This window comes from Nyctereutes procyonoides, unplaced genomic scaffold (assembly GCF_905146905.1).
Source record: "Nyctereutes procyonoides isolate TBG_1078 unplaced genomic scaffold, NYPRO_anot_genome, whole genome shotgun sequence".
Classification (NCBI taxonomy): Eukaryota; Metazoa; Chordata; class Mammalia; order Carnivora; family Canidae; genus Nyctereutes; species Nyctereutes procyonoides.
Genome location: NW_026575049.1, coordinates 49,718,680 through 49,734,526, shown reverse-complemented (window position 1 = coordinate 49,734,526; position 15,847 = coordinate 49,718,680). Strand labels below are relative to the sequence as shown.

The 15,847-nt window shown below is 41.8% G+C and overlaps 2 protein-coding genes across 4 annotated transcripts in view; one reads left to right on the top strand and one right to left on the bottom strand.

Annotated features, from left to right (window-relative positions):
* PIGF (phosphatidylinositol glycan anchor biosynthesis class F) overlaps positions 1-3,817 on the top strand; it is a 35,825-nt gene extending 32,008 nt beyond the window's left edge. For all 3 annotated transcript variants that reach the window (XM_055328000.1, XM_055327999.1, XM_055328001.1), the window contains one exon: positions 3,508-3,817. In XM_055328000.1, coding sequence (XP_055183975.1) covers positions 3,508-3,621 — 114 coding nt within the window. In that variant the 3' untranslated portion in view covers positions 3,622-3,817. The remainder of the gene's footprint in view (positions 1-3,507) is intronic.
* Positions 854-15,847, bottom strand: part of RHOQ (ras homolog family member Q) — a 39,754-nt gene continuing 24,760 nt past the window's right edge. Inside the window, exons 3-5 of the mRNA XM_055328002.1 lie at positions 8,164-8,328; positions 7,693-7,788; positions 854-4,190 (exon numbers count right to left, since the gene is read on the bottom strand). Coding sequence (XP_055183977.1) covers positions 4,035-4,190; positions 7,693-7,788; positions 8,164-8,328 — 417 coding nt within the window. The 3' untranslated portion in view covers positions 854-4,034. The remainder of the gene's footprint in view (positions 4,191-7,692; positions 7,789-8,163; positions 8,329-15,847) is intronic.

Here is a 15,847-nt window from a genome sequence, read left to right as displayed (position 1 = left end):
TAATTATTTATTCATGAGAGAGAGGCAGAGGCAGGCTCCATGCAGGGGGCCTGATGTGGGACGCGATCCCAGGACTCCAGGATCACACCCTGGACTGAAGGCAGGTGCTAAACCGCTGAGCCACCCGGGAATTCCCTAGTTTTAAGTTTTTTAAAGCATTTGTAAGGTCAGTAGGAAATTCAATCATGAGAACCTTAGAGGAAAGGTGATTTAGTGGGCAGCCTCCCCCAATTCCCTTCAGCTACTCCTTTTGACATTCCGTATCCTGGGAATAAAAAATCAGAAAGGTTGCCCTTACACGAAGAAATTCTCCTTTAAAAAATGTGTCACCATTAAGGGCTACTTATTTCAGGAAAGTCCAGCAGGAAAGCTGGATCCTTCACTAGCAACTAGTCTTCAAAGCCAGTCCAACATTTCAACTTGATGATGGCATGGATTTCTTAAGAATTGAATAAATAGCAAATGCTCTGAGCCTTAACCCCTCATTAGACACAACTTTTAAACTGATAGCTCATCTTTGGCATTCCATTGGAGGTACAGTATGGCAGCTGTTCAGAGAGCATGAGTGTGACTGTGGACGTGAGTGTTTGGAAACAAAGAGCCATGCTGAAATTACAAAGTGATTCAAGTAGAACTTAGTGACCCAAATTGGAGTTTGGCTGGGATTCATGAGGGATTATTATTCTTTCTACACTCTGACAACGCGCTTTTTAACAAAGTGCAGGTGCTCACACTTGGCTGGTGATTAGACTCACACCATGAGAAACAGAGAAATGAGTATTATCCCAAATGCTTACATAGGGTGTTAAATAAAAACTACTAAGGTAAGAAGTTCAGTGCTTTACATAGGTAGTAAACTATGCATATTATTTTATTTATAACCCCATGTGTTAAGATGGGACACTGTTAAAGTAACAATCACTTAAAAAGCAACAACCAACAAACCAGTATTTAATTTGGTACTTAAAAGTAATAATTAAAAATCAAATGGAAGCAACGCCTAAAGTAACTAGTTCACAATAAAAACCATTCATTCAGGCTCTACTTGAAATAAGATAATTCAACATGGGCTAACCTAAAATGTATCTGTAGAGACAGAATAAGGGTACACGTCAGCAAAGTATTAAATAAGATTTCAGGGAGCCCCTAAAATTTTAAGAACCTCAGAATTGATTATATGCAAAAAAATTAACTGTACATTTCTTTTAAGTTCATTCATACATGACCTTATTTGAAGCAGTGTGTTTGCTTTGACTAGCAAAATTCATGTCACTAAGATATTTCTGAAGTATTTCCCAGATATTTGGCTACTTTGAGCTAGTTCTTCCAGTGATTAGTCTCAATTTCTGCTGAAACATAATAAGTCTTTAATGAAGACGTGCTTCTGAAAATAAGGCAAATTTTTCTACAATCTGCTCATGAATAGAAAACAAATCTTTGGTTTTTAGTTAGGGTGGCGGGAAGGATTGAGAGCAAAAAGAAATACGAAGGAATCAAAGCAATGAAAAGGCTCTTAATAAGCAATGGGAAACTCCAAACCCCATCAAGGTCAATAGAGTACCTAAGGCACCTCAGGTTCAGATGATATAATCATCTTTGCTTAGAGTTCTAATAATCTATATACAGGATTTTTACCATCTTAAGAATGTGCAGCTGAAAAGGTAATGTCCAACAATGAATATTGTGAATAAGAAAGAAGAGAATCGTAAGAGTTGATAAATGGGAGAGATGTTGGAGGTCCTCTCGTTCTACCTCCCATGTTTTATAGATGAAGAAGAAACTGAGGCCCAGGCAGGAAACAGAAGGACACCAGAGTTTGTGTTTCCCAATTCCTAGTCCATTTCTCTTAGGGCAGATCAAATTCTAGATTTTTAACTTTTATTGTCTAGTAAACCAAGTATGAAAAAGTTTCAGAGGTGAATTTGAGGAAAAAAAAAAATCCCCATCAATTTCCCAAAGGCGAGTGGGAAATGTATAATACTTTACTGTCTTAATTCCTTTATACCATGTGTTGGACAGCTTAGTTAATATACTAATTGATTTATGCAATTCCTTTCAGTTCTATCTAAAAATAACTAATTAATCTAATTAATCGACCCAAATTAAATGAGTTATATAAAGATTCCATTTAAGCATACATAAGGCCATGGTACTTAATGTGAACCATCGCTTTTGGGAGAAGGAAGACATCCACTGTCCAGTTCAGAAAGAAAGATCCTGACTAGTTATTCAGTAGACTCTCCACTCTTCAAAGGGGAAGATGATGCTTATATTTTTAAAAATCTCTACAAAGCTCACATACAAGACAGTACATCCTAGATTTGTGACTGATATGAGCATTTAAGGCTGTCATTTTCAAGTATAAAAGTTTAGTGTTCCATTACCCAATCTGTGCAGTAGACACAGCTATTAGCTCAAGTCATGAAAATTAACAGAAGCTCACCAAAGACATAAATAAATCATAATTTAGTCAACAGCAAGTTTAAATGTAGGAAAGGCTGGAGAAAAATTTATGGGTTAGATTATGCTTCTCTGAACTGCATTAATTTATTCAAACTGAAACTTTCTCTAACACTATTGTCTGTAGCATGGCATTTGGAACAAAGCAGATCCATAGCAGACCAAACAAGGAAGCTTAATTAGGTTACGGAACTAGTAATTAAGATGGTTCACCTCTAACACAGTTCTATGGTGTGATCCCCCAGAGAAAAATTAGAAATGGCTCCAGTATACCAAATAAGCTTCACGGATGCACATAATTTTTTTTTTTTTAAAGCAGGGCCTTTCACCTAGGGACTAGCATGCACTGCTTGTGAATGAAAGAAATGAACATTATTTACTTCTGGCTTGCTTGATGTAATATTGCAAAATGCAATACAGTTGGAGAAAATGGGTATTTAGAAGCCAGTATTTCATTTAACTGACACTCTATCTAGGTGTGTACATAAGTTGTAGTTCTAGAACTTCTGCTATGGTTCCAATACCTGTGTCTGAAAGGTGACATCAGTATTATTATGGAACCAGTTGCTTCGTTATAAATTCTATGTCACATGCTTGAATCCTAGGTCTGCTCTCTTCAGCGCTATGTAAAGTTTCTCGTAGTTTGGTCAGCATACACACGTCTCATGTCATCTGATACATAAGCCAAGGTGGAAATTAAAAGACAAAATTGTCAACTACTTCAGACAGCTATATCAAGTCCAGAATTATGACAAAGTCTGACCCAGGATTTTAATTTGTAGTTGTAGGGTGTATCTCATGCAGTTTGGGCAGCATCAAACTAAATCTACAGTTGCCAGAAGCCTTGTTACAGCCGAATGTACAGTAACTAGAATGTGTACATTTTTAGTGTTTATGATAAATGCAGTTATGACCTTATTACACTTTTGGCATTCTTTAAGAAAGCACATTAAGCTTTAATATAGAAATATTTACGTTACACTTAAATTGTGCTCAAGTATTAATAAAAACAGTTGTTCTTTTTGACCTCCTACATTCTCTTCTTAGGTTTGGCCCATCTCCTGCACGCTTGGAGCGACCTTTGGCTACGTGGCTGGCCTTGTGATTTCCCCACTCTGGATATACTGGAATAGAAAGCAACTTACATACAAGAACAATTAATTGGAGCAAAGGGAGAAGAGATTTCTTTGTGCAGATTCCATAAAGACTGTGCAGAAATGTATGTGGTCTAAGCCAGGCAGTTCCATTTACAGCACTATTTTTTATGTAGTTACAACATGATGTGATTGTAGCTTTTTAAACTATGAAACCCCTGAGAGATTGTACCTTCTAGTTGAAATAAAGTATTTATAATAGATTGTGGCTTCAGATGCTGTTTGCTGCTTCTTGGACCTTTAAGAAACATTCTTAATGAATTTTATAGAATTCTGAGGACAAGGTGTTTTTTGTTTTTTTTTTTTTTTTCTTTCAAGTTTTAAACTGCTTCATTATTTAAAGAGGTCTGGGTATAGCTGTAGCATTTCATATGCTTTTTGAGAGAAATGGACAGTCTTGTTGGCCACTGAAGATGTTTCTCATGTAATCAAACAACAGTTTATACATCTCGATCCTATTCTTTTTTTTACTGTGTGTTTCTTTGGAGTTAAAATGGCTATGATAGCCTCATCAAAAACAGTCTTCAATCCCTTCTGGGTTAAAGCCGAACATTCCACATAGCAGCATGCTCCTATCTGGGAGGGAGAAAAAAAAAATCACAAACATATAAAATCTTTTTTATACAATTGGTATGACACAACACACCATTAAAAGGAAAATGAGAAAATACAGCTATGCCGAAGGAATGAAATCATCATCCATATTCATGAAACCCAGAGGTAGCTCACACAAAAGTAAGCAAATATCCTTCCACACTTATTCCATGAAAATTTATGTCATTCATCAAGTATTTACTGGTTACCTACCATATGCCAAGCACTGTTTTAGGTGCTAGAGATAATGTCAAAGAAAGAACTGAACAAAAGACCACACTCCCTGCTGTGTGATGTTCACATTTGCTGAAATTCTCCTGGGAGAGCGAAGAGCAGATGGTGGTGCATACCTCAGAGCAAAAGAGCTGGGGAGATGTGTCGTGCACGGGTGGGAAGCTTCTCGAGAGAGTGGTTTGAGGGATACCTACGGGGAGAGGTTCCAGGTAGAAAGAGCCATAGATGGAAAGACCCTGATGCAGGAGAGCCTGCTCAGAGCATTCAGGGAATGGTAAAGAAGCCAGAATGGCAGGAGAGAGCGAGCGGCAGGGACTGGACAGCACGAGGCAGGCCAGGGAGGCAGCCCTGAGGCCAAGAGGGTAAGGACTTTGGCTTCTACTCTAAAACAGGCTCCATTCAGTCACTGGGAATCTACTGAGCATTATTATTTGCCAGACGAGAGAATACAGCAGAGAACAAAATGAAGTCTGCCCTGCTCTCACGAAGCTTCTATTTTACAGGGAGAAGACCATGAGCTGCTAGGGGAAGAATGTCAGAGGGTAGCATGTGGCGTGGAGGAAGACAGGGAGTGGGGCCAAGACCAGGCAAGGTCTCACTGAGAAAGTGGTACCTGAGCAGAGACCTGGAAGGAGTGAGAAAATACTTCCTTGTTGCACGGGGAGCAACACTCTAGGTGGATGGAGGAGGAAAAGTACTAATGCCCTGAGGTACAAGACTTTGGGGACACAGCAAGGAGGCCATGTGCCTGCCCTACAAGCAGTGAGGCAGCCATGCAGCCAGCCACGTGTGAGGACTCTGGCCCCTGTGAGCGAGCTGGGAAGGCACTGGAAGATTCTAAGCATAGCAGTGACCTGGTGGAGTTTGTGTTTTTAAAGACTCACTCGGGCTGCTATGTTCTCAACATAGAACAGATGGCCATGGGGTCCCAGACAGAAGCAGAAAGGGAAGTCTGAGCCGTTCTAGTGATCCAGGCCAGGGATGGAGGGGCCCAGTTAGACTCAGAGGAGCAGATGGTGGGTGTATTCTGAATACTTTGGATACTGGATGTATTCTGAAGGCAGAACGGTAGGTTTTTGCCCCAGGGTTGCTGGGACAGGAGGAAAGCGAGAGCAAAATCAAGTGTGACTTCAAGGTTTCTGAGCTGAGTAACCAGGAGGACAGGCACGGAGGATAAAATTAGGAATTCCGTTTTGGACATGTTAATTTTTAGATGCTTAGCCACCCAGATGGACTTGGTGAGGGAACAGCTGGATAACCAAGTCTACAAGAGTTCAGGGAGGTGGTCAGGCTGGAGATAGAAATCTGGGCATCTTTAGTGGCAGACTTTGCAAACTGCCAGCCCGACAGCAGCTCGCCTAGGCCTAGTGAGGGGAGCTGCAGAAGAAAGGCTGTACCAGAAGCTGAGTGCCGATCCCTGGGCATCCAGCACGGAGCCTGGGAGAGGAGACATGGAGGAGAGGCCATTGCCAGGGGACGGAACCAGGAGAGGGCCTGCAAGGGGGCCAGGTGAAAGTATTCTGCTGCCAACAGGCCTATAAGTGGGGTGCTGGTGTTTTGCAACCACTTTTTTCCCCTAAAACTACATAATAAATACAAACATCTCAGCATGTGTTACTGTAAATTTTTAATAGAAGCAGGGTTTTTTTGTTTTGTTTTGTTTTTCAATTAGAAACAAGGCAGCAACTTTGTAGCCATCTCTGTAATAACTTTTTAAAAAGATTTTATTTATTTGACAGATGATAGAGCCAGAGAGCACAAGCTGGGGAGAATGGCAGGGGAAGAGGGAGAAGCAGACTCCGCACAGAGCAGGGAGCCCAACTTAGGACTCAATCCCAGTACCCTGGGATCATGGCCTGAACTAAAGGGAGATGCTTAACCCGCTGAGCCACCCTGGTGCCCCTGTAATAATTTTTTAAAGATCAATTACTACATATGGAATTGCCTGATCAAAAGTGTGCATGACTTTGAGGCTTTTGCATATTGTCAAGATTGCTTTTCCTCAATGACCAACGGTAACAAGAGAGTGCCCATTTCCTTACACCCCTGGAACAGTGGCTATTATAATTAATTTCTCTCTTTTTTTGCCAATTTAATAGGGGTAAATTGAACTTACATTGGACTACTGAGGACTCTGAACACACTTCCTATATGCAATGGCAATCTGTACTTTTTGGTAAATTTTCCATTGAGGTTCTAAGTCCATTTTTCTGTTGGGGTAATAAATGTCTTTTTCTGATTAATTCATATGCAAGGAATTCCTGTATACTAAGTATATTAACCCATTTTTCAGCCATACATATCAAGTTTGTTTCATGACTTCCCATTGTGTTTCTGGCATTTGATGTATCAAATTTTTATGTAGTTAAATCACCAATGTTTTCATTTGCCAATTTTACCTCTATGAAGTTTTAGAAATTCTTTCTCTCCCTGAGATTATGAAATTTACTACATGGAATTTCTAAGGCGATTTGTTAGTGAAGCTATTTGTCTTTTGTTTTAGGAAAAAACCGTCCTCCAAAAAGTTTTCTTGCTTTCTTCTGCCTCCTAATAGTACATTTAAAAAGGCCTTATTAGATTCTGTTTCCACAAAAGTCCTATTAGAGTCACATCTAAAAAACAGAATCCAATAATGTTAGGGCCAAAAAGAGAGAAAAGTAAGCCTAACTTCAGGGCGAGGAAGAATAGAAGTTAAAAGTTTTATGCACGTCACAGTTGTATATTTTTTAGAATGCTAATATTTTCTGTGTTTCATAAAGATTGGAAGAAAACTCAACACGTTTCTTTTCAAACCATAACTTTTTGGTTTTAACTGCAGATTTAAACTCACCCCATGCCATTCCCCCTCAATTCTATGGGTCTTAACAGAAGACAGAGTCTGCTTTGGCACAGTATAAACATTTAAGAGATTTAAAAGGGCTTTTTCTGATGCCTCTTTCTTCAGGTAACTTATTAGGAAAATATCACTGGCTTTGTCGTGCAGGTGCGAGTGCCTGGGCTCTGTGGTCTGGCCTTTCCTGCAGCCCAGCTCTGCCATTTATTACCTATGGGACCTGACAAGTTACCTGCCATCGCCAAGTCCCCGTTTGTGGTAGTCAGACCCACCTGAGTAGAGGTGCAAGGAGTAAATGAGGTAATACACGTACAGCACTCAGCACAGTGCCTGGCATACAGTAAATGCACAATAAATGTTAGTTATTACCTGAGCTGCTTTGACATTTCTTTTTAAATTTCATAAAGGTTCTGTTACCTCTTTTGCTAGTTTCTGTCCTTGTTCCACACAAATCGGTTTTTCTTTCATATCATTCAGTCTTGCTAAAGTTTTGGGGTCATCTCGGAGATCAATCTAATCAAGAAAGTTCAACAATGTACCATAATGTTACAAATCTTTAAAGAGAAATCAAAGCATGTAGTCCCATTTAGTCCCACATACCAAATGAAGATTAAACAGATGAACTTCACTTTTAAAACCAACTCATTAAAAAAAACAAAACAAAAAAAAACAACCCGTATGATTGCTTTCCTCTAGCACTACTTTGACCAAATTCTTTTTTTTTTACTTTGACCAAATTCTTATTTTTCTATAAGAAATAGTATTTTTACAACTTGCAATTGAAATTAAACATGCATATCATTTGCTAAACCTTATTTCTCTGAAAGCAACAGCACGAGATAGGCCAAAGAGACTATTCTTAACTGGGTAACATCAAAGCAGGCATACCTGAGTTCCTATTAATAAAAAGGGTACATTTGGTGCATATTCCTTAAGTTCCGGTACCCACTCCTCTTTCACATTTTGAAATGAGGCTGGATTTACCACAGAGAAGCATATAAGGAAGACATCAGTCATTGGATAAGATAAAGGCCTCAGACGATCATAGTCTTCCTAAGGAAGAGAGAAAAACCTCATTATTCCCATTTCTCTAGTTTATCAACAGCAGGTATATAAGGTTACGTGGCCGAAGAAGCAAAGTCAGGAGAATTCCACAAACACAATGTCTGGCACTCTACAAAAATCAAGATAATTCCATTGGTTTGTTCTTCCTCTTGGGATTACCAACGGTATGAAAACATTAACAACTACAGTGAAACTTGGAGAAAATGTATCGCAATTACTAAAGCCACCACTAGAAACACGATAAACTGCAAAATTTACACAAAGAATTGACTGAAGCTACACCTTGTCTGATGATCCTAATTTATAACGGCTACCAGATGTTGAATGTTTACGGAGTGTCAGGATATAATCCAGGCGCCCTCCCCCGCATTACTTATTTCATCCTCCTAAGAGTTACATGACGTAAGTACTATTATTACCCTGTGTTCCGCTGGAAGGAAAGGAGGCACAGAAGTGAAATAACCTGTGCAAGGTGCACAAACAGTGGGAAGGAGACGGGATGCAACCCCTGACAGTGTTACTCCAGAACCTACGCCTTAACCACTGTACATCACACGGAGGCCTTGAATATCTGTTTGCCCTCTTTATACTGTTTTCTTAATTATGCGTGCGTGCAAGTTTAAAGATAGAAACATAGAGTGAACGCACAAAGATCCCCCTTTCCTCTTCGATTTCCATTCCCTTCCCCAAATGTAGGTGTTTTCAGATGTACCTTCCCAATTCTCCTTCTACTCATGTGTAAACCAACAACTGTACGTATTCCAACATCCGTACGTAGAAGAGATCAAGCGATCCGTGTTGTTCTGCATCCTTCAGTATCTCCCGGAGATCTTTCCACGTGGGAAAACATTAGGCTGCTATATAATTTTATTTTTCTGTAAAGATTTATTTATTCATTTTAGAGAGGCAGAGAGAGCAGGCGGAGGGGCCGAGGGCGGGGGGAGGGGAGAGAGAGAGAGAGAGAGAGAGAAACAGACTCCCCACTGAGTGCAGACCCCGACTGGGGGCTCGATCTCATTTCCCTGAGATCATGACCTGAGCTGAGACCAAGAGTCATTCACTGAACCCACTGAGCCACCCAGGCACCTGGACTACTACATAATTTTAAACTGCTGCTTAGAATTCCGCAGAAGGGCTGGCCTGCCGATGGCTGTTTCGGGATCTCTCCATAGCAAAAGGCAGAAGATCCTGTTTTGCTTAGACTCCTTTCTATGCCACAGATATTCTGCTTATTTCCATTCTGATGAGTGAACCGTCAGGACTCCCATTTCTGCCGTGGTTCGATTCTCCTCTGGTTTCAGGGAAACTTTATTCTCCACCTCGGCCACCACCCCTCCCACCCCTTCCCGACCAGAACCGTGTGAACGCGGAACCTGTTAAAAACTCCCTGCGCTCGTGGCTCAGCAGGAGCAGTAGCATTTCCCTTGTGGGACAATTTTCCTTTTGTGTCACCTTCTGACATTTTCCTTACTAGAATGTTCAACGCAAGTGTGTTCAAGCCTCAAATTCTTGACTTGGGAGTCAGCCCTTCTGTTTTTCTGTGATGCTTTCAGAAAGCACAGCTGCAGCCTGCAGCCAGGGGCAGCGCAAGGTTTCTCAGGTGCTGGCCGCCACAGGCCGAGGGGGAAATGCCATCTCCAATCTTCTTTACCCTTCCTGTTTAAAACAGGGGCCCTCTAACTGCTTTTGAATAAAGCCATGCTAGGGCATCAATGAATGGCATTAATTAATGAAGAAATTCGGTAGCCTGGGTGCGGAACACATTGTGCCCCTGCCGGTCACTTTAAGAGGGCTACTGTTAAAAATTATAACAGGTTTTCACAATTCAGTTTGAGCGTTACCCAGCGGACTGGGTGCATGAACTAAATTCACTTTCTGCTCTGCTATTTCCAACTGCACGTCCACGGCAGGGAAGCAGGGTCAGCGCTGATCCTAGCATTCCACCTGGCAACTCTGGGTTCCTGAGCAAACGTGTGCTCAGCACGGTCAGGCAGTGAAGGGGTGGGTGTTCTTGTTAAAAATCTCTCCTTGTCCATATTTGGATATCAATTTTCACAGAACGAGAAACAAGGATACGATCTCCCTGGATTCTGAGGAATCAATGAAATCATGCGACGAAAGCACTGGGCATAGTGCCAGGCACATGCAAGACCTCTTCTAGCACTGTAACATAAATCCTTCATCCCACGGGACACCGATTCTCCTTTTCCTCTGCAAATCCACGCAGCGGGCCCTCCATCTCCCACCGGGGCTGGCTTCGCAGGTCTCTCCCACTGCAGAGAAGAAGCTCTTTTGGGAGAAGTAACATTTTCTCCTCTGGCATCAAGATACACAAAACAAACTGAGGTCCCTTGAGGACAGTATAATTTTCAGATCAATGAAAGAGAATGCTATATCATCATTGTCCTAATTAGTCATTTTGGAACTCAAGAGCCTTAAGACTAAAATGTGACCAAAAAAAAAAAATCAAATTAGATTTCTGTAATGAAAATTTTACTTTTCAAGCAAATTTACCTCATCAGGGGAATAGAACGTGTACTTTCTCTAGAAGGAGATTACAAGAAATAAAGAGTGCGAAGTTCTCTAGAAATGCTTAATAACATTAATGCAAACATTCTATAGAACACAGGTCTGTGGTACAGATGCCTTTCATAACCATAACAAATACAGACTTTCCTCGCTGAGATACATGCAGACACATAGGAAGGAAATTAATCATTTCTAGACACTTGTTAACTTGCAGATTTTGTTGGAATAATTAAACTGTGATGGATTGAGGTTATTTAAAAAAAAACTCACAAAGACAAGTATGTTTAGAACTCCTTGGAAGGCAGTGTTACTTCTTCTGTCTGAACTACTGAAAATGAACTTCTGCCTCTAATCTGTGGCTAAATAACTGGCAGTTATTATAAGAAGGAGACCTTTCTGCTTCTATTCAGCCTGAGTAATTAGATGTCCAATAACAGATAGCAAGTTTAAAAAATAAATTATCCCCCTTGCATACTGTACCCTGCATCGCCATATGACATTGTTTACCCCCACTGTGCGGTGTCCCGGGTGAACTTCCGGTGCAGTGAAGATTTGGATTTGGGGATAAATAAGCTGAAACATAAGGAACCTTTCATCTCCAGCTTTACATTTGAAACTCTTGGCATCACAAAGAAAGGGAGCAACAGCCCTTAATTTTAAACAGCCACTTAACCGAAGTCAGAGATCCTCCAAGCCGATTCTCTGGCATCCTCCTAACCCAATCAATTCTATTTTAGTTCAAATGTTTTAAAAAGGCAGATATTTAGGGACGCCTGGGTGGCTCAGTGGTTGAGCATCTGCCTTTGGCTCAGGTCGTGATCCCAAGGTCCCGGGATCGAGTCCCGCATCGGGCTCCCCTTGAGGAGCCTGCTTCTCCATCTGCCTGTGTCTCTACCTCTCTCTGTGTGTCTCTTGTGAATAAATAAATCTTGACCCCCAAAAAGGCAGATATTTAAATATTTCCCAATGGGGGTAGAGAACTTAAAAACAACTATCTTAACATGAAAACCTACAGCAAGTTCAGTCAACAGGACTGTTGGGCGGCTTAGTAAAATCTTCAGCTTGTTAACCAACTGGCAAAGTGCCAGAACTATCAATTTTTTAAAAAGGGTGTTCAGATAGCTTCGTGAAGAGGCCCTCCATTCCTGTCAGGAGCCTTTGATCTGTGACGACAACCTTGACCCTTAAAAACTATCATACTCTTACAACCTGCCCAGAATCCACCAACAAGAGGACACTGAAGAATCGGGCTCTGACGGGAAAAGAGAGGTCTTCACGTGCAGCAAACACCCCTCGGCTGGGAGACAGCTCTTCACCTACAGCTCAGCTGTCAGTGCCCATGAGCACTTCTGCACCACCTCTATCCCCTTCCTGTGGACCTGGGCTCCCTCCTACTTTTGGGAATTCTGGGTAAAATGCATGCTTTTAGGATGTGTGTGCCTATTTAAAATACATATCCAAAGTATACAGCTCAAGCAAAACCACGCACAGTGGACGGTGTAGGCCTTGCCATGCTTTGTTAGCGGGCATGCTATCACACACTGATCATTTAAACTCAGCGAAGATTCACTGAGCCCATACCATGGGCGATGTACCAGGAGTACATACACACAAGGAAGGAACTGTCTCCTCTGGAGCTTGTAGTTTAGTTGGGAATTCAGGATGTATACATACAAAATGATAGTTGTGGGGTGCCTGGCTGGCTCAGTCCGTGGAGCGTACAACTCTTGATCTCAGTGTTGTGAGTTTGAGCCCCACGCTGGGTGAAGAGATTACTTAAAAATAAAATCTTAAAAAAAAAAATGAACGAAAGAAGTGTGAACTAGAGTAGGTGAACTAGATAAACGCTTCATCCAAGAAACATTCATAAGCACCAACCACGTACCCAGAATGGTGCTAAGTGCAATCATCTGGGAAGTGAAGGACAAGATTCGGATCATATCCGATTTGTAAAACACCTTATTACACGTGCCAAGTGCTCTCATATCTGTGTGTCCAAGAAAAGGCACCAAGCTCACAAGGCAGTGGTATGCACGACGTGTCTGTGCACCTCACCAGGGCTTTGTGGACCTCCAGGCCACAGCCTAGAAGAAGAGACTGGGGCACGCAAAGAGGAAGAATCTGGAAGGAGAGACACAAACATTTCTAACAGTCTCTGCTCAGAGGCAGTTCATGGTAAGGGAGACAGACATACGCGAACACTTTATCACAGGCCAAATGGGGTAAATACTAAGAGTTACGGTAACGAGGTGATGCTAAGAAAAGACTCAGGAGAGCCAGCATCTGAGTCGTGCCTTACCCAATGGAAAGGACTGGCACATACACGACCTACCAGCCACGTGGCCTTGGTCAGCTCACTTCTTTCTTAGAGTCTCAGTGTCTCTGTCCACAAACTGGGAGAGTGTCAGGGATAAATGCTTAGAAGGCTGCAAAGTGCTCTGAGAATATGCTATACCGCCCAAGAATGCAGGCTGTTACTTCAATTTAGAAAATAGTCATTTATCAAAACCTACAAGAGTCTTCCTCTGTAACAACCTATGATGAGAAAAAGTGGGACCACAGCAGAATAACACTTTAACAGACAAGCCCCAGATGTCTTAAGCGTAGAGCAGTTTCTGACTCCTTTAAGGAATAGAGAAAATGTATGTCGACCGAGTAAGAATGGCTCTTGAGACTGGTGGCTTGTGGAACATGAAGGAGCAACTCTGTCCCTTCCAAAGTGCACAGTAGCAATCTCTAACCCAACATCTGTTTCTAGTAAGAAGCCCAAAATAGGTATCAGGCATGGCTCTTGGAACGCCCCACCCCACAAAGGGCTCTCTCCTAAAGCCAAGAGGCCACGTGCACTGCAGCTAGCTTCTGAAGATGAAAAGCTGTTTGTCATAAATCCAACTTATAAACACTTCTGCTGTAATTCACCATAATAGTAGCCTGTGAGTCCCTGTCTCCTTTGTCAAGTGCTTGCATCACCTTTGAGTTCGTTTTGCATTTAACTCTGCAAAATTAAAATACCACTTTTTCACTCCCCTTTAAAATAGCTGTTTTTTTTGGGGGGGGGCGCCTGGGTGGCTCAATGGTTGAGCATCTGCCTTGGGCTCAGGGCTTGATCCTGGGGTGCTGGGATCAAGTCCCGCATTAGGCTCCTTGGAAGGAGCCTGCTTCTCCCTTTGCCTATGTCTCTGCTTCTGTGTCTCTCGTGAATAAATAAATACAATAGTAAAAAAAAAATCTGTTTTTTAAGGAAGCTGGGTTGTGTACCCCTTTGGGGAGCACTTTAAGAAGCTGGTTTATCAAACATCAGTAATGAGTTTATTGAATTTGGCCACCCCCTCCTTGAACTAAAGAGCACTGGGGGAGGAGAAAGAATTTTATTAGAGGTCAATGTTTCAAAAGGTTCCCAAATATTTGGCTGTATCACTTATTTTTTGATTTTTTAAAAATATTTTATTTATTTATTTATTCATGAGACACAGAGAGAGGCAGAGATATAGGCAGAGAGAGAGGGAGGCTCCCTGCAGGGAGCCTGATGTGGGACTCGATCCCAGGACCCTGGGATCATGCCCTGAGCCAAACGCAGACGCTCAACCACTGAGCCACCCATGTGCCCCTATTTTTTGATCTTTAGTTGGGTTGGGAAGTGCTATTTATAGGTCATGGGCCTGAGTAGCTGTCTGTTAAAAAAAAAAAAAAATTCTTGAAACTGAAGGTTCAGCTCCTAACTTTTGGCAACTGTCATTTTCATGTGTGTTGATTTGTAGTTAAGTCGGTCTTCCAGTTAATTTAACAATTACTTGAGAGCTAGTGAACCGGATCTTTGGCTTCTGTTCCATCCCTACCTTCCTTTTGCCTGCTTGAATGATCATAAGTCCTGTTCAGATGGGCTGGAGAAAAAGGAGAGAAAACGAGGCATGAGGCAGCAGAGAGTGCACTGGAGAACAGCTCTGCCGCTGTCTGACCACGTCCTTATGATCCAGCATTTTCTCATCTCCAAAAGGAGAGGCTTGTACTGGATGGCCATATCACATGGTTAAAAATGCTCAAACTAATACTTTTCACCCTTGTGGGCAGCCCTAGTAACAGATTTAATGTGGGAGGAAGTTTCAACTACTGGCTAAAAATCAAGCTTTAGGGTTCTGTTTTATCTGCCCTGACCCCATAAGGCAGAGGATCAAGACTTAGCTAAATATGGCCCTTAGGCAAGCTTCATTTCCCCATCTGTGACGGGAGAATAAATATAGCATACACATGTTAAGATAAATGAGAGAGCTGGTCAAGTGTTTTGAGCTCTTCAACACACAAGCCTGACTTTCCAAAAAAAGACAAACCACAACTTCAGAGCCTGTGTGATTTCTTTTGTGCACAGCGAGACGACTTCCCTTGTTGTAAAGGGTTTAGAGCTGAATTTCGGCATTGTCTGCAGCTATAATTACACGTCTCTTTCACTAAAAGGGAGGTCAGCTGGCCTAAGGCATGCATCAAGAAGGTAAATGCCAGGTCACACTTCCATGCGGGATAGTCCTTTTCTAATTTTCTTGACATAAATTTCATGTTGGCGGAACATTTGTTCATTCATTTATTCCACCAAGTATCCACCAGCTAGGTGCTGGGCACTGAGTATGCTACAATGAAAAACAGATAGGGACCCTGCCCTCACGAGTTCACGGGATAATAGGAAAGGCAGGTGCCTCTCAAATACAGCACTACTGCTCCATGTTGTGGGATCTTTGGAGATGTCTTTGGCAGGGGGTTCTATTGTCAACATGAATGGGGGACCTCTACGGGCATTTAGGGATGGGAGCCAGCATACTACATAACCTGTGTTATTAAAAACAGTCCCAGGTCCCACATGATGGTGAGGGACTATTCAAGAAATAACAAAAAATGACATCTGCCAGGCGTTGATGAACACGAAAGATCCTTTTATAATTACCTGAATCTACGACCTAACTGTGTTGCGTATAAAAGCACCAAGTATTCG